General features: G+C 19.6%; 2 protein-coding genes across 2 annotated transcripts; both read left to right on the top strand.

Annotated features, from left to right (window-relative positions):
• Positions 1-1,239: 1,239 nt before the first annotated feature.
• PBANKA_1220600 (conserved Plasmodium protein, unknown function) lies at positions 1,240-10,953 on the top strand (the record flags this gene model as incomplete). Its single annotated transcript, XM_034566270.1, has 7 exons — positions 1,240-3,705; positions 3,805-4,533; positions 4,625-4,752; positions 4,843-4,987; positions 5,130-5,857; positions 5,989-6,220; positions 6,325-10,953. The coding sequence occupies 7 exons, from the start codon at positions 1,240-1,242 to the stop codon at positions 10,951-10,953; spliced, it is 9,057 nt and encodes a 3,018-aa protein (XP_034422884.1).
• A 2,078-nt stretch (positions 10,954-13,031) lies between these two features.
• Positions 13,032-19,097, top strand: PBANKA_1220500 (conserved protein, unknown function; the record flags this gene model as incomplete). The annotated part of the gene is made up of 3 exons (XM_034566269.1): positions 13,032-15,639; positions 15,727-17,883; positions 18,025-19,097. 3 exons carry the CDS (start codon positions 13,032-13,034, stop codon positions 19,095-19,097), a joined length of 5,838 nt encoding a protein of 1,945 aa, XP_034422883.1.
• Positions 19,098-19,903: the final 806 nt, after the last annotated feature.

Here is a 19,903-nt window from a genome sequence, read left to right as displayed (position 1 = left end):
GCTTATATTGGGATAGTAATACTTTTGCTTTTTTACTCCAATTTTTTAAAATATTCTTATAAACTTCAATTTTGAGTATTTAATATTATATAGTGATACATATATATATGTATTTTTAGAATTGAAAAATGGTTAATATTGCGTGTGTGATTTTGGCTTTTGATGTGCTGTTTAATAATATAATTATCAAATATACTAAAAAATAAAAAGAGATTAGATTTTTGTATTTTATAAATGTTTTTGTTTTATCTCCAAAAATTGAAAGAAATAAAAAAAAAGTAAATTATAGAATTATCATATATATTTATTTTTTAAAAGCTTTTAACTAGTATGTTATTAAAAAATAAACAAGGACAGGTTATTATAAATTCATTATTTTCATGCTTTTTAAAAGGAAAGAGGATAAGGAAAATAATATGTATTATGATAAAAAAAACCAAAAAAAAAGTAAAAAATATAAGCGCATATTTACATTTTTTTAAATGTTTTCATAAAGAAATAAAAAAGAAAAAGTGCTAAAAAAAAATATAAAATGTATCAGGATAATATAATACGTGGTTATATGCATAACAATTACGTATATAATTAAGCACACAATATTTTTGAATAGTTCCTTTTTTGGAAAATATGAAAAATATATTTATATAAAATGTAAAATAAATTAAAATACACAATCTTTTATTTTTTTAAGTATTATAATGTATGCTAATTTTTCACGTTTTTATGCTTTATAATACATTTTTTATGTGCATTTTTGTAATAAAAAGTTATATACGCATAAAACGCAGTAACACACTAACATTTGTGCATATAAATATACAGACAATTTCCAAGTATTTATTTATTTATTCATATATAGTAAAATTGTGAATTTTAATTTTATTATTTTTTAAACAAAATATATAACTGTGAATTGAAGCATATATCAAATCCTAATCCTTACACATTGTTTATTAATTTCTTTTTTTTTTTTTGAATTTTTATATTTTTTCCCAATGAAATTATTTTCAAAAATGAGAGAAAAGGAATAAAGAATTATGCCAAAAGGAAAGAAAAATAAAAAATTACTTAATTTTGAAAAACGGATAATATAATATTTACACACAATAAAATAAAAATAGTGGAATAGGGTTTATAAAATACAAATATTCAGAAAAAAAAAAAAAGTGAAACATATTTATAAAAAAATTAAATTAAAATACACACATATATAGGAGAGTTAATTGATTTTGGTATATCATGTGGGATAATCAAATTGATATAAATGATGTTATAAAGGAAATAATATATAGATCAGCAGATGATTGTAACTATAATAATGTGGAAATAAATTTCCCAAGTATATTGAAATATTTTTATGATGTAATAAATAGATATAATATAAAAAAAAATACTTCTGATGAAATTTTTAATAAGTTATTAATAATATGCAAAAATATAATCGAAGAAAAAATAAAATATGAATATTCCAAACCAATATTAGACAATGGGTCAAGATTATATTTCAACCCATACTTTCAAAATGATGAAAATACGAATGAACAAGTTTTCAATTCTGAAAATAAAGAAATACTTGAAACATATAATATATATAAACAAAGAAATAGTAACAATGTTGATAATTATTTTGGAGATATTAAAGATGATTATTTAAGAAATGTTGAGTGTAGTCCCTATAGTATAAATAATGAATTTTATAATGAAAAAAATAATAATTTTGTTAAATTTACTAAATTGTGTAAAAAAGAAAATGAATATAATATTTTAAATGAGGATAGTAAAACAGAGCAAGTAAGTATTATTCCTCATGTTATGAAAAATGATGAAAAAAAAAAAAAATATTATTGTAAAAATATAAATGAATTAACTAATGTAAACCAAATCAGTGATATTAACTCAATACATAATGAGTATCGAGAAAATTGTTGGAAGTATTTTGGTAGTAATACAAATGAAATTGAAAATTTTTATTTAATAAAAATAAATGAAAAATCTTTTTTACATACAAATAATAGAAATTTACTAAAAATATATTTAAATGGCGAAACAATACATAATATATATAAAAAACTTACAAAATATAGACATAATAATAATGAAGATTTTTATATTAATAAAAAAAATAAAATGAAAATATATAATGAGGCTAATCTTTTTTTTACTTATATCATGTTAAAAAAAATGTTTATTTTATGGATGAATTTTGTGAATAAAAAAAAATTAATAAATAAAAATAAAATTATATTTAATAAAATTTGTAACAAAAAAGTGTTAATAAAATATTATGATATATGGATATATCGTTTTGAAAAAAAAATATATTTAAAACATACATATGAAAGATTAATTCTAAAAAATGAGAGCATGAACATTCGAAAATATTTTAATAAATGGCTAAATAAATACAAAAAAAAAAGAAAAATAAATTTTATTTATTGTCTACATATATTTAGTGAATGGAAAAATTTTGCAGAAAAAAGTAGATTGTTACAATTATCCACAAATAAGTTGGGGAAAAAAAAAAAAAAAAAAATATTTACTATTTGGAAAAATAAATATCAAAATAAAATTATTAAGAAAATTAAAAATAAAGAAATATATAATATTTATAATAAAAATTTGTTAATAAAATGTTATGTGCATTTAGTTTTATATTATAAAAAAAGAAAACATGAAAATGAATGTTATCAAGCTATATATCTTAGATGGAGAATAAATGTGTGTAAAAAATATTTTTATTTTTTTATACAAATATATAATGAAGAATTAGAATTTAAGGAATACTATCAAAAATATATAAATAAAATAAAAACAGTTTTAATCAAAAAATATTTTTCTAGTTTATATAAGTATTCTAAAAAATGTAAAAAACTGTCTATATCCTTAGCAAAATGGGAAAATCGAAAAAAAAAAAATATACCATATATTTATTTTTTACAATGGATTAATATATATAATGAGAATTTAACAATTATTAATATATTAAAATGTATAAATGAAAAAAAAAAAATATATATTTTAAAAAAATATTTCACAATTTTGAAAAAGCATAAAGAGAAAACATTCTATTCAAAAAAATTATTTATTTATATATATGAAAAAAAAAATAAACAAGACATGGAAAAAATATATAACCAATGGAAAAATTATTATATTTTAAATTCCTCAAAATATATATTTTTATATAATAAATATAAATATAAAATTATGATACAATCTTTTTATCTTCTATATAAATATAAAGAATATAAAAAAAAACGAAAAGCACACATATTAACTATTGATAATTATTTTGTTAACAATTTAAAAAAAAATGTGATAAAAAAATGGATAATGCATATAAAAGTATATCGAAAAAATATTTTAAGTTATTACAACTTTAACAATGAAAGCAATCTTGTTTTATTATTCATGTCTAAGATTATGATAAAACATAAAATACTTTCAAAGTCAGTTAATAATATAACAATTTTAGATTTTGTTAATTTTAATAATATTGATATAAATATAAATAGTTTAATATATGCTCATAAAAAATATTATTCATGTAAAAATATAATGCAAAACCCGAGTTATTTTTATCAAAATGTATCCTTTATACTTAAATCAATAAACATTGTCTTATCATTTGTCCCTGCATCATTCATAATTAATTTATCAAAATTAAAATTTTCCTTGCCTTATTTTTCCTTTGCTCTTAAAATGGTAACTTAATTTGTTTATTCCGGCAATTTTGTCTCATTTTTCACATTTTTTCACTTTTCCACATTTTTATTACTATTTTATTTTTCAAAATTTCGAAAGGCCCTATACAAAATAATTTTCACAAACTGGCTGCTTAACTGTCGATCTATAAAAATCTTCAAGAAAAAAATTCAAGAAAATATTTTAAAAAGATATTTTTTATCATTGTTTTTGTTTGGAAAAAAAAAAAAAAAATTAGCAAAACTGAAAATGGAGTATGAAATAGAACAAGAGGATATGTTAAAAAAAAAAATATTTATAAAATGGTTAGGATTGCGTATAAAATATTTTAAATTTCGAAAAAAAATTGACATATATATTTATAAGACCAAAGAAAACCGAATGAAAAAAGTGTTAATAGGGTGGTATAAAATAACTAAAGGGTCTAATAAAAAAAAGGAAAATATACTAAATTTTTTTAAAAAATTATTAATAAAAAAAAAAAGAAAATGTTTTAATTCCTTAATTATTAATGTAAAAAGGACGAAAGAAATAAAAGTTAAAAAAGAAATATCAGACTTATTCTATATGAATAAATTAAAAAAAATATCTTTTAAATCATTATTTGTATATTCAAAAAATATGTTATATTTTAATACGCTAAATAAAATGGCACAAAATTATCTTAAAGGTTTATGTATTATTAAATGGCGAAAATTAACTAGACAATATATAAATAAAAAAGAAAAAAATACAAATATTTTAAATTATTTTTATTTAAAAATCAAAAAAAAGTTTTTCAATATACTTATTGTCTATACCAATCTTAGGCAAATTAATAAGAAAAAGGTAACATTTTATTATTTTTCAAAAAATATAATACATGTTTGTATTATTACATTTTGGACATTATTATTTTCATTTTATTTATTCTTTGTAGATTTCACATTTTAAGAAAATACAAGAAAAAATATTTTTTTATAAATATATGAGAAATTGGAAGAATTATGTTGAAATCAAAAAAAATAAAAAAGAATTTATGGAAAAAATTGTTAATCATTTTAGCAGGTAAAAAGATAATTGCATTATATTTTTATTAATATAGTGTGTGTATATTTTCACATTCTATATATTTTTTATTTCTTCTTTTTTTTGTAGGAAAAAAAAAATAAATGTTCTAAGTAAATGGTATACAACATTTATAATAAATATAAAATTCAAGGAAGCAGATTTTATTTTTACAACAAAAATAATTATTATATATTTTAATAAATTATTTTTGTATGCTCAAAAAATGAAAAGAGTAAGAATAAAATAGATAGACATATATATTCAAACTTTTTATTTTATTTGTCTAAATAAAATTTTTATATGTATACTGTTCGATAATGTTATTTTTTATATGCACATTAATTTATTTGATACTCTTTTTAAAATATTTCCAGATTTTAATGTTCATAAAAAATAGACAAAATATACTGACTTGTCAACGAATATTAAAACAATGGAAGGGGTATACAAAACGTGAAAATAAAAGAAAAATATTTTATGAAAAAATATGCAAAAAAAAGAAAGAAGAATATTATATTTTATGGTGTAAAATGTATGAAAAAGTAAGAAAAAAAAAAAATCAAGGGTATATATTATATAAAATTAGGCAAATAAATAATTTGAACAAGTTATATAAATTTTACACAGAATGGAAGGTTAAATATATACAAAATAAACAAATAAAATCATTTATATATATTATGAATAAATGTGTAATAGACAAAATAAAATTAAGAACATTTAATTTATTATATAAAAATTATGAATATCATTTAAATATATCATCATTATTTAATAATTTTTTACTAGAAAAAAGAAATAAAATAAAAAAATATATTTTTAATTTATTAGTATATAATAAAAATAGAAGAATAAAGAATAGAACAGCTTTATACTTTTATGTCAAAAAAATCAAAACAAAAGCTTTTCATTCATTTAAAAAATATAAAAATAAAAAATTATTATATGAAAAAAATACTAATATATTAATAAATAGAAAAAAAAAATTATATTTTTATACTATCATTAATTTTTATAATATAATCCATAAAATTAAGAGTAATTATTTCGAATTATGCAAAAGTATAGATACAAGAATTAAAAGATATTTTTTTATAAAATGGTATATATAAAAAAAAATGCATATTGTCTTATATATCTGTGAATTAAATATGAAAATACAACTTTTTGTCAGATTTTGTTTTAAACTATCATATATGTTTTTTTTGTTTTATTTTACAACACTTTTTTTAGGTTTATATTTTTGAGAAAAAAAAAGATGGAAAAACAAAATTTTATAGAATTTGTCAAAAAAAGGGAAAATAAGAAAAAGGAAGAAATATTTTTGGAAATTTTTAGAAAATCAAATAAAAAGAAATACATTGCTATTATATTAAAGCGAGTTAATCATATTTTTCAAACAAAAATGTACCAAATGGGGATATACAAATTAAGGGTGAATAGGAAGTATATGATTATACAAGAGGTATTAAAAAAAGAATAATATCATAATAATAATGATTATATTACTATACGTATTCATCTCGTTTGTATATCTGCATTTATTTTATTCATATTTTTTTTTTGTAGAAAATATACAAAAAACTTGCAGAAAAACAAAAGATAAAAATTATGAGAAAGTGTGTAAAAGTTCTACAAAAAAAAGTTGCAAAACAAAAGAGAAAAGAAACAGAACAAGATATGATAACATTTTTTTATAACAACTTTATAAAAAAAATATATTTTAAAAAAATGATAAATATATCTACTCAGTTATTAAAATATGAAAATAATATAATGGAAAAAATAAAATTGAATAATTATTTTTATTGTAAAAGATCTCATTTTATTAAATGGAAACTATTTGTAGAAAAAAAAAAAAAATATAAAAAAATGGAAAATTTAATAAAATTAAAAAAAATGGCAAGGATATTTTTTGTTTTCCTATATGTTAGAGCTAAAACTTCTTATAAACAAATTTTAATAATGTATAAAATTTTTATTTTATTCAATAGTACATCTAAAGAAGTAGACACAACATCTCAGTTGCTTGACTTTGGTTATTCTTTATTTTCTAATGTTTATATTTTTAAGGATAATATTGAACACAATGTTAGAAGAAACGCGACATCTAATAGTTCTGGTTCTAAATATACTTTTCAAAACAATTCTACCATATGTAGTAACGTGACAAGTGATTTAGTGATCGATGTAGAACCCAAACCAGCAGAACCCATTTTATTAAATTACTGCAAAAGTGAAGAAAAAGAAATAATACAACAAAATGAAAGTTTTAGTAATAATATAATGATAAAAAAAAAAAATAGGAATTTATTTTTTAAGAATATAAAAAAATATTTAGGATTAAATACAATATATTCAGAAATGAAAAAAAAAGACAACTTAAATATAAATGGGAATAAAATTAAGATAAAAAATGATTATTTTGCTAACTTTTTAAATGTTTGTAATTTTTTAAAAAATAATAATATTAACAGATTAATATTAAATTATTTAATGTTGTATGATATATATGATATAAATATTTTTTTTATTCACTACAAAAAAAAATTCAAATCACTATATAATTATTTTTTTAATTTATTGTCAATAAAAATGAAAAAAGCATTATTAAAAATATTTAAAAAAAATGATTCATACTATTATATAAAGTTAATAAATTCAAAAGAAAAACAAATTCAAGATAATCTTAAAATTCTTTTATTTATTTATTATTTATTTAATAGTGCATCTTTTCCATTTTATGAAAACAATAGCAGTCTATACAATATACAAAATATATGGCTAATTATAAATGATCTTTTTAAAAATTCAAAAAATAAACAAAACTATAATGATAAAAATAATAATATGGGTATTGGAAATAGTGATAATTTATCAGTTATAAATGGATTTTACGATAAAAAAAGAGATTACCATTATAATAATATAGAAAATAAATATGTTGAGTTCATAGGGAGGAATAGCAATTCGAGTAGTGATTGTAACAGTGATTATAATATAAATTATGATAATAATTATTTCACATTTGATAAATATGAATATGTTGATGAACATACAAATTTCCGCGTAAAAAATGGTATGAACATGTATAGAAATGAAAAATCTATACAAAATATGAATTGTACAGAAATAATAAATAAAGATGGAATATTGACAATGCAAACTAAAAGAAAATATAATTTAATAACAATAGAAAACTATGAAAATAAAATGATGTATTTATATAATAGACTTCAAGGTTCTATATTAAATAGATTTAGAGAAAGTGAAATGATCATAAAATATTCTTTTCTTTTAAATTTAAAAATATCAAAGCTAATACAAGTGTATTTATTTTTTAAAAAAATGAAAAATTGGTTAAATGTGTGGAATAAATATAGTTTATCAAAGAAAGAAAAAAGAGACAGCGATTTAAATAAAATTGGAAATTTTAAAAAAAGGATAAATACAGAAAATTTAGAAAAATATTTTGGTACATGGATATTATTATTTAATACAAAAGTTAAAGAAATGAAAAACCAACGAAAAGCTATTTTAAAAAAGCATATTCAATTAATTTTTATATTTTGGCATAAACTTATAATTGTAAATAATTATGATAAGGATAAATTTTTGGAGCTAAAAAATGAAAGTGAAAAAAAATTGAAATTTGCATATTTTATAAATTATTATAATTTCTTTAAAAAAAGAAAAAATGAAAAAGTGTATTATGAAATTGTTTTAAATCATACTAATAATAAAAAGAAACAGACATTTTTTTATGTATGGTTATTATTGTATAAATATGAAAAAAAATGTCATTCTTTAATAGAAAAGAAAAATTATATTTTATTACAATATTTTTTTTATAATTGGGTATCTATATATGAAAAGAAATTAATATATATGAATTTTATAAATGAAATTAAAAAGATAATTCTTAAAAAAAATATATTCAAGGATGTTATTCGAAATTTTCGTTACTTTAATTTTATTAAATTGAAAAAAGACATGTTACAAAAAAAATATTTCCAAATATATTATAATTTAATCAAGAAAAATAGTATTATAAATAAATTACAAATATATATATATTCATCTTTGCAATACAAAAGAATGAAACATTTATTTTTCTACTGGAACAGAAAGTTCAATACTCGAAAAAAATGTTTGGAAAATTATTACACACATTTGTCCAAAAAAAAACATAGCATATTCACCAAATGGAAAAATATATTTACTAAAAATAAAAACATAAATGATGAAAAATTGACAAAATTTAACAAACTAATAATGTCCATTTATCTACAAAAATTAATTATTTATTGCCGTTATAGAAAAGTAAAAAAAAGAGTTAGAGAAAAAATAATGAATAAATATTTTTTTCAATTAAAAAAAAAATATGAACAATCTAGCCAAATTAAAGCCTATATTAATAAATATAAATTGAATGTAAAAAAAAATGTGTTTTCAGCATTAAATAGATATAAAATTTTACGAAAACATAATAACAATTTAAAGAAATATTGTACAGAATATAACCGGAAAGGTGTATTGAAGAAGTATTACAAAGTATGGATTATGCAATATTTTAAATTAAAAAAAATAAATAATTGTGTTAAAGAGTTGTTAATACAAAATGATATATTAATGAAAACGACAATTATCAACAATTGGATTAATTATGCAAAAAAAAAAGCAACACTTCAAAATTATTATCATATTGTAATATCAAAGAAATACAAAATTATTAAGAATAACGTATTTTACAAATGGAGGTATATGCACACATTCTTTTCAAAACAAAGACATAAAATTTTGGGAGAAAAATTCAATATTTGGATGCGTAATTTTAAGTTTGTAATTTTTATGAACAAAATACAGATACATTTTTATAACATTTATCAATACAATATATCATCTTTTTATTATATATTAAAAAAAAAAAATGAAAATTATAAATTATTGCAAAACGGATATTTCCCTTTTGTAAAAAATCAAATAAAAGAAATAATTGATTATAAGGGAAGATTTATGCGCACACTTTTTTATGCAATAAATAGTTATACTAATAAAAGAAAAAAATTACGATTGTTATTGGCTAGTAGTATTGAAAAACTAATAAAAAAAAGGAAAAGTCAATGTTTCTCTATATTATTAAAACACAAAAATATAAGCCAAAAAAAAGTACACTTACACAATTTATATCTTAAATACACTATTGAAAAAAAGTTTTATCTTTTTAAAAAATATTTCTTTATAATAATAAATTTATATTTTTATAACAATCACTTGCGATTATGTCAACAAACAATAAAATGCAGAAAAAGACAGAGAGTACTCAGTGATTTTTTAACACAATGGAAAATTTATAAAGAATATTCAAAAGAAAAAGCTGCTTTAAAAATGTTATCAAATAATTTTTTGGCATATAGAAGAAAAACTGAATTTATTGTGGCTTTAAAACAATATTGCATTGAGAATAAATGGAAAAATTATTGTGAATATAATTCTTTAATGTTTTATAAAAAGGTTAAGGAAAAAATGGTAGCACAATTTTTAGTCCATTGGAAAAATAAAGCCCTTTGTCATTTTAATAAAATAAAAAAAATTGAAGATTTTAAAAATAAATGCAATATTAATGTTATGAAAAAATATTTCTTCATTTTAATATTTTCCATTAATAAAGTGAAAATTGAAAAAAAAAATTTTGATATAGTTAGGTTTAAAAACGAAAAAAATATAAAACAATATATATTTAATATATTATACAACACCGCCTTAACAAATATAAATAATTATGAACAAGTCATACAAATAGCTATAGAAAAAAAAAAGAATTACATTTTAAAGTGTGTCTTTTTGTTCCTTCATAGCTATACACTAACACGAAAAAAAATTAATAATATATTTATTAAAGTTAAACAAAATAATACCACAATACTTCTAAAAAAGTATTTCTATAATTTAATTTTTAAGTATGTCATTAATATCAATCATCACAAATATTACTATTATAACAAATATCTTTCTATTTGGAAGTATTATGTTGTTATACAAAAAAGGGAACAAAATGAAGTTTGTAAATCAGGTCAAGAAGAGGAACTTGAAACCAATGAAGATAATTATTATAATAATTCTTCAGAGGATAATATAAACGAGGAATCAGAAAAATTATCGGGAGATGATATTAGCGAGCTTGACCAAATAAATTAGAAATTGATATAAATTGGTAAAATATATATATACCATTTATATATGCATAATGTTTTGAAGTTAAAAAAATCAAATTTGCATGCATGGGCGCAAGAATATTTATTGCTTAATCAGAAAAAAAGAGAAAAAAAATGTGTAATTTTTTTTTCGCGGTAATTATACAAACTGCTTTCGTTAGTTGTAGAACAGAATGCATAAGCTATGCATGATGTATACACACTTAAATTGCACATATTTATTCCCATATATTAAATTTAGAGCATAAAGAGGGATATTATTGTAAAAAATACATTTTTTTTGTCAAATTAATGAAAATGTTTTAATTTTGCGTCTTTCATAATTTCATATATTTATAATCATTAATTTTATTTGCTTTATAAACCAATTTAGTAACTTTTTGTTATGTAAATAAAAAAATATGTACATATGTTTTGTTTTTTTTTCAAATTGTAAATGTTCGCAATTTATATTTCATTATTTATGCTTATATATTTTTCTTTCTTTTTTTACGTCTTCAAAGTTTGTGTATTTTAAATTGATTTATTTTTTATGAATATTATGCATAATATATGTATACCCTCATATCAATAGTTATTAGGAAATAAATTCATTCCTTTTAAATTGCATAAATTTTGCTAACTTTTTTATGAGTAATTTTCGGTTTTGTCTATATTCACACATATATGCATGCAGTATTAATATAATTTTTTGTATTTTAAAAATATAAAACTTTTATTTTTAATTTTAAAATGAAATAAAACAGTGTTATTAAATTAGGTTAATCTTTGTTATTATATAATTATAAATTTTTAAGAGAGTTAGGATTACCATAGCAAAATAGCCATAAATTTGTATGTTTGTACATGCACTTATTATAGACATTACCGCACAAATATAATGATAGGGGAATGGCATAGTTTTTCATTTTACTCGTAAAGAGAAAATAGTAAAATAAAAAAAAATAATAATCTTTATAAAATATATTTTTAATATATATATGTTTACGTTATTTTAAATTTTATATTTTAAAAATTATTATACATAGTTGATGGTATGAGGTGGAAAGGTGTATGGAAAAAAAAAATATATATTTTCAAATTAATATTCACACTGTTATTTTTTATATTTATATTTATTTTGATTTTTGGAATAATCTAAAGGTTTAATAATATAAAAATATTGGTAAATTCATGAGAATAACAAAAAAATAATACATATTTTTAAAATGACAATTTTTTTTATGCGCTTTTACATGATGGTAAATGTTTCATATATTGTTAACTATTCGAATATTTTTTATAACATTTTTTAATAAAAAAAATATATAAATTTATTAATAGTATGCATATACTTATAATATATGTTTATACACATTCGCTATTTTTACACTTTTAAGTTATCAAAAGAAAATTGTCCCATATCTGTTTTGTTGTATTTTTTTAGATGGTATTTTTATATTTATTCAGATTGTTTTATTACATTATATGTGTATGGGTATGTATAGTATATTATTTTACATTTGTTTTTTTACTTATATTGTTTTTAAGTATTGCACGATTCTTTATTAAATTTTATAACAATACACAAGCAAATATTAAAAATATATAGTAGATATTTCATAATAGTGTATGTATGTACATATGCTGGCATTAGTATATATATATATATATATATATGTATGAAAAAATGCATAATATATAATTTCTCCTTTTTTTTCGCATTTTTAATGATATGTATATCTTTATATACTAAAAAGGAATTCTAGAACTAAGGGAAAATATATAAATATATTTTCACATTTTCAGTTATTTTTATGGTGTTAATATTTATTTTACACCAATATAACATATACACATTGTTTTTAAACAACAAATGTTTTTTCAAACAGGAAAAAATAATACATTATTATTAAATAATGTTCATCATATTTATGTGCCTGTATTTAAAATTTTATATTAAAAACATAAAGTATATTTTTTCAAGAATGTGACATTTTTCTTTTATATATATGCATTTATACAAATATATATTCTATGCATATATTATATGTCTTGTGCATGTAAATGTAGAGAATAAGGATGAATATACGAAAAGATTTTGTGTGTTCTAACAAATCGGAAAAGGAAAATTATAAAAAAAAATATATATACAATATACTGTTAAAAGATGGAATTAATTATATTGAGAATGAGCATAATGAAATCATAAAAAATGATAACTATGTACGAACTTTATTTTTTGAATATGATAAAAATAAAAATGAATATACCAACCCAAAAAAAAAACTAGAAAAAACGAGTTCATTCAAAAATAATTATAGCGAAAATGTGTACAATATAGTGAGCAAATTCGACAATGGAAATTTGATAAATTATTCAAACTTTCCACAAAAAGATAAACCTTTTTTTTTTCGCACAAAGCAAATGAAAAAAAATATTTCATTTTTAAATAAAAATAAGAATTATCTAATATTTTTTATGGGACATAAAAAAAAAAGGAAGAAAATAAAATGGAAAAAAACAAAAATGAAAGAAAATGAAAAGTTTATCAAATGTAAAATTTTGAATAAATCTATAGAAAAAAATAAAAATTTCAAAAAGGAAAAGCAAGGTAAAGATACAACTATTTATAGATATTTCTGCAAAAATATTATAAATTATAGTTTTTCTCCAAATTTATATTATAATTTTAAAAATAAACAAGTGGATACATTATTTAGCGAAAAGCCAAGTAAAAAATTTGTATTTGAAAATAATATTTCTAGACCATATGTCAATATTAATTTATCAAACGAGGTTAAGTCTGAATTTGAACAAATTTCAAAAAAAGACAAAAATAATTTAAAAAATAAAAACCCAACAAAATCACAAAATAATGAATATTTTACGTTTCAAAACATAAATAATTTTTTATGGGGCCAAAATACAGGTACCAACAATATTTATGAACATAATTATGTAACTAATTTAAAGAATAATAAGAATGATTGTAGTAAAGATAAAAAAAAAATAATAAAAAACACATCTAATACGCATATTGAGGAAAATGATAAAATACAATTTAGTAGTAATTTGAAAGAAGAATGTGTAAGTTTTCCAAAAAATAAGCAAAATTATTTTCCATTTACAAAAGAGGATGTAAACAGTTTAAAACAATTAGGAAAAAAAGATAGTAAAAATAAAATTTTATTTAATTATGAAGGAAATACTTTTAAAAAACGAGATAATAAAAATTTAGAAACACAATTAAATCTTTCTTCAGCACAGAATATTTCTCATTTTTGTTGTGATAAAGTTGGAAAAAAACGAAAAAAAAATGAAATTTTGAGAAAAATAAAAAAGGATGTTGAAAATAATATATTGGATAATGATATTACTTCAGCCCATGAAAAGGACAATATTAAATTAGATAAAAAAAATGGTAATAATAATAAAAAATGCTATTTTAAAACTCAGAATGAAATGAATAAAATGGAAAGTCATAAAAGTTATGGAATACATAAAGATGTGCGCGGATTTGAAGAAACATTAAAATTTATGAAATATAGAGAATTGTTAAGAAAATATATGGGTACATTTTATAATTATAGTTCCCTTAAATGTGCTAGTTACATTATTTTATATGCTGTTATAACAAAAATAATAATTCAAATATCAAAAAATTTAACAACAGGGTATATGTTTAATGAACCAGGAATAGATGCATTTGATGATAATTATAATAATGGTAGTAATGTTTTGGGGAATAATAATATATTTTTCCTTTTAAATATATATGATTTAAATAGTGTTATACAATCTATTTGTTATGGAATTTTATTAATATCTATTATTCTACTTATAAAACTAGGAATTCCTTCGAATTATTTATTAGCTGGGAGGTTAACTATTTTATTTATGTTTTTATATCTTATTCAAATTCCAATAGTAATTTATTCCAATTTTTTATTTCTAAAAAAAATAGAAAACAATTTGTTAGATTCTTCTTCAAAATTATATGATAAAAAAAATTATTTTAATTTACAATTACAAAAAGTTTATAACATTTTTTATATCGATACAATTAATTTATTAATATATACTATACTTATATCGGGTGTTTCTTTATATGCTACCTATAATAAGCTAATATATCCACATCTGCTTAAATTTTATTTAGACACATTTTTTTTAAATTCCTATTCAATTATAAAAAAAGAAATAATACACTTTAGAGTCCCTAACAATATAGATGCATATTATTTGAACAAAATGAATAGCTATTTATTTAATACATTATATAAAAAACAAGATACAATTAAAAATGAAGATATTGAAAGTAATACTAGAAGTGCAATTGGATACAATGTTGTTATCAAAAAAGAAAAATACTCTTTTTTTTTTACAAAATTTTTTAGAAATAAAAAACAAACACATAAAAAAAGTACTAAACGACCAAATATAAAAGGTATTGAAATGGATTTTTATATTATTTTTTATATTGGAGAATTAGACAGAAAAGGAAGGCCCCATGGCTTTGGTTATTGGCGTGGAATACATTCTGAGGGGGAAGTTTTGATTGGTTATTGGTACCATGGAATTCCTGTTGGTCCATTTAAATGTCGTGATTTGAAAACGGGTTCTGGTTTTATGTGTATTAAGATTGGTTATGGGCATACAAGTTGTGAACCCAACGATTTAAAGATTGGTAGGATCGGCTTTACTTTTTCATTTATTTTTTCCCTTTATTTTTTTCATTTATTTTTTCCCTTTATTTTTTTCATTTATTTCTCAGGCCTTGCCGACACAGAATGCTGCGTTAGTGGAGCATTTTATCGAACATTTCCGAGAGTAGTATTTTACAACTTGAATCTGACTTTACAAGATTCTAAAAAGAAAACTAGAAAAAAAAAATCGGATAAAAAGCATAATTATTATAACCATGGTGTTGCAGAAAAAAGAGAATGTTGTGAATATTTAGTTGTAGAAAAGGCTAGCAACGACATTTTACGAATAAATTATTCTAAAATAGCTAATAATATTTATAGTGATGAAAATCCTGAATGTTCAGATGTAGATTTAGCAAATGATTTTAATTCTAAATATTATAAAAATAGTAATAAAAAGGCAACTGACACAGAAATGCATACATCTTCAGTGATAGATAGTGAGTTATATTTAAAAGGGAAATGTATAGATTATGACGATTTATATAATTTAAGTTATGATATAAATGAGTTAGCACTGGACGAGCCAACTTTAAATGAATCAGAAAATAGTTTGCATAACAATATAGAATCTATGAAATCGAATTCTAATAACAATATGGAAAATTTATTTAATGAGCAACTAGATGCAACTCGTAAATTAGAATCAACACGAGTTTTGAACACAAATGAAAAGCATTATCCTTATTCTAGAAATGAATATGAGCTAGACAATATTTGTATTGTTCAAAATAATTCTGAATCACATAAAACAGAAGATTTGGGTTGCAACGATTTTGATGGGCTTAGATCTTGTAAATATAATGATAATAATTTGAGAAATTCGAAAAGCGATGTTTTACAATATACTGAAGAAAACAAAATAACATTCGAAAGTAATCGCATAAAAAATATGGACGCAATAAAAATTGGTAATACTTTGAATGAAAAAGATAATATAAATTTAAAAAAAAAAAAAAAAAAAGTAATAATGGATAACATAAAACATGGTACAATCCATATATCAGTAGAAAAGACTATGTCTGTAGAAATAAAAAAGAAAAAAAGAAATACACGAAATAAATCTAATTTAGAAAATAATAAAAATAATTTGTATAATGGTTCAGAGAATCAAACTGATAAAACAACCATGAAAAAAAATAAAAAAATAAAGTCTGAAGTTGATAAAAATAAAACAAAATCGAATGATCTCATTTTAAGTAATGTTTCGAATGGTAAAATCGGTGTAAAAGAAAAAGAAAAAAAAAAAGGGGGTAATGTTATAATAAAATTTGAAAATAATAAAATTAATGAAAATAAAGATACAAATGGTCTAAGTGAAAAAAAAATAAATTTTAAAACTCCTAATGAATTTGTAAAAAAAACGTCAAGTAAACAAATAAAGAGAAAAGTAAAAAAAAGAATAGGATATAGTATGAAAAGGACAATATTCCGTCTAAAAAATTTTAAGTTTATAAAAAATTATAATAATAGTAATCTTAGTGATAATAATAAAATAAAAAATGAAATTAAAAAAAATAAAAAAACATGGATAATGGGGAATAAGAAGCTGTTTATTCCGAAAACATTTTCAGGGACATTACCAAAATTAAGAATAAAAAAAAAAAAATATAAAAGTTTATTATTTTCTGAATATATAACAAATGTATATAAAACAAAATGTATGAATATTATACTTCAAAATTTATGCCCACATATGCCAAACTTTGGAATAACATATAATACTGATTTGCATATATCGATAGATGCAGAAAGAGGGTTATATATTACTGGGTATATAAACAAAAAAAATAGTACCTATCCAATTTTAAGAGACAAAAATCGAAAAACAGATGATTTAGAAGACAATGAAGTTAAAATTAAAATTATTAAAAAAACAAAAAATGAAAATATATTAAATAATAATAAAAATTTTAATAAAAAATTATATTCATGGATTGATAACATTAAAGAATTGAGTCTAGAAGGATGGGTTAGATGTGAGTTAGCTGGTTCATTAGAAGCTGTTATTTTTATTCATGGTTATAATACGAGTCATTTAGAAGCATTACAAATATTAGGGCAAATGGCATCCTTTGGAAATTTCCCAAATTATATTAAATTATTTTTATTTAATTGGCCATCTGGAAAAAACATTTTAGAATTTTTTATAGCCAGAGAGAATTCGAAAAATAAAGAAATACATCATGCTTTCAAATCATTTTTGAACACCCTTCGAAATAATGGTAAATATGCATCTTGTTTATTTCATCTAAATATTTTTTTTATTAATTCATTCCAAATGCTTGGATATAACATTAGTTTATGTACTTTTGAATATTTCACATTGTTTTAACATATTTTTTTATATCTTTATATGCTTACAGGAATTAAACAAATTCATATAATTACACATAGCATGGGAACTAGAATGTTTTTGCTGTCTTTTCATGATATCGTAAAAGGTGAACTTTTTTCAAATATAGATGAAGAAGATAATGTAGAAAATAACAAAAATAAAATGAAATTAATTACATTAACAATGATGAATCCTGAATATTCTTTAAACGATTTTGTAAATAAAGAATATATTTTTCTTAGATCATATTGCACAGTTATATCTATTTATTGTGATTCAAATGATAAGGCACTTAAATGGGCTGAAATATTTAGTGGTACAAAATCTTTAGGAAAAAACATATTCGATTTAAATGTTTCTAAAAATAACTTTTCAAAATATTCAAATAGTAGTTCTGAAAATAATGTTTTTGATAGTAATAAGTTAGACTGTTATTCTATACAAATAGATAATAATAAAAAACATACAAAGAATATTAAAAATTTCAATACAAATTATAAACATTCATCATCATATTTTGATTGGGAAAAATGTGAAGTGATTAATGAAAAACAAAAAAAAACTATTACAACATGTTTTAATAGTTCTATGAATAAATTTCTAAGTCTTATTCGATTTTGTTTTTTAAAACAAAAAAAAGTGGAAATAAAAAAAGATGGATATAGTAGTAATATAAGCGCTGATAACGAATATGTTGATCAAACTGTTAAATATAATACAGATTATATAAGCTCTTTTGAAGGAAAACAAAATAAACAAAATAATTTATCCTTAAAAACAAATTTACATCATCAACCACCTATGTTTAGAAATACATTATTAGTATTTACTGGAATTGAACCCAATTACTGTTATAGAGATAATAGAGATTGGTTAGATGTAGATGTAATAGATACTACATGGTTAGGATCAAATGTACATACATTAAGGCACTCTTATTGGTCGTTAAATCGAGAAATAATAGAAGACATTAGAGAATTAATTGTTACTAGAAAAAGAGCAAGGCAAAGAACATCGAGGTTGGATAGACGTGAAGGAAATGTGTGGGTATATCGAGTTGCTCCTTCCCATCTTAAATCTATTTTTGATTCTGATATATAATAATCAGATAATTTAAAAAAACTTTTTATTAAAAAAATTGATAATCATATTATTTTAACAGATATCAAAATTTTTGTTGTTTTTATTAACATCAAATTCCAGACCATGCTTAAATAATTTTCAATTTAAAGAGGATCAACATTTCATTTCATAAGATATAATGAGGAAATGGAAAAATTATTCATAGTCATTTTTATATGCCCATAATTTTAAAACTTATTTTAGAAAAATCTTATGTATTCATATATTTCACAGATATTATTTGAACGTAATTGTATTCATATTATTAAGGTTTTATTTTATTTAATTTTTCAAAATCTTTAAGATTAATGTCCATATTTTTGTTAATCATATATATATGTCCCTTTTTTCCTTTCTCATTAACTTTTGTTATTTTTATTATCACATTTTAGTTTTTTGGGTTTTTTTTTTTTCCATTTCATTTTAATACCTTTTCTTATGTATTTTACAATTATACAATATGCCTATTCGATTTTTGTTATTTTTGTAAATACCCAATTGAAATATGAAATAGAGACATTGCAATTGGACTCTAATATTTATTTTATTTTATTTATACTAAGATATCTATTTCACATTTTTTGTAATCCATTATAAAGTGAACATTGTCTTTTATGGGTGTCATTCCCCTATTTGAATGTATATAAGTTTGGGAAATATTAAGAAAATATAACTTTTAAATATTGGGAATTGATAAAAAATCTCAAACAAGTTGGAAAAAAAAATATATTTAAGTAAATTGTGAACAACTATACACAACGAAATCCACTATTGTGAAATGAATA

The sequence above is a fragment of the Plasmodium berghei genome, assembly GCF_900002375.2.
Source record: "Plasmodium berghei ANKA genome assembly, chromosome: 12".
NCBI lineage: Eukaryota > Apicomplexa > Aconoidasida > Haemosporida > Plasmodiidae > Plasmodium > Plasmodium berghei.
Note: the sequence above shows the minus strand (reverse complement) of the source record. Positions and strands in the feature narration are given on the sequence as shown.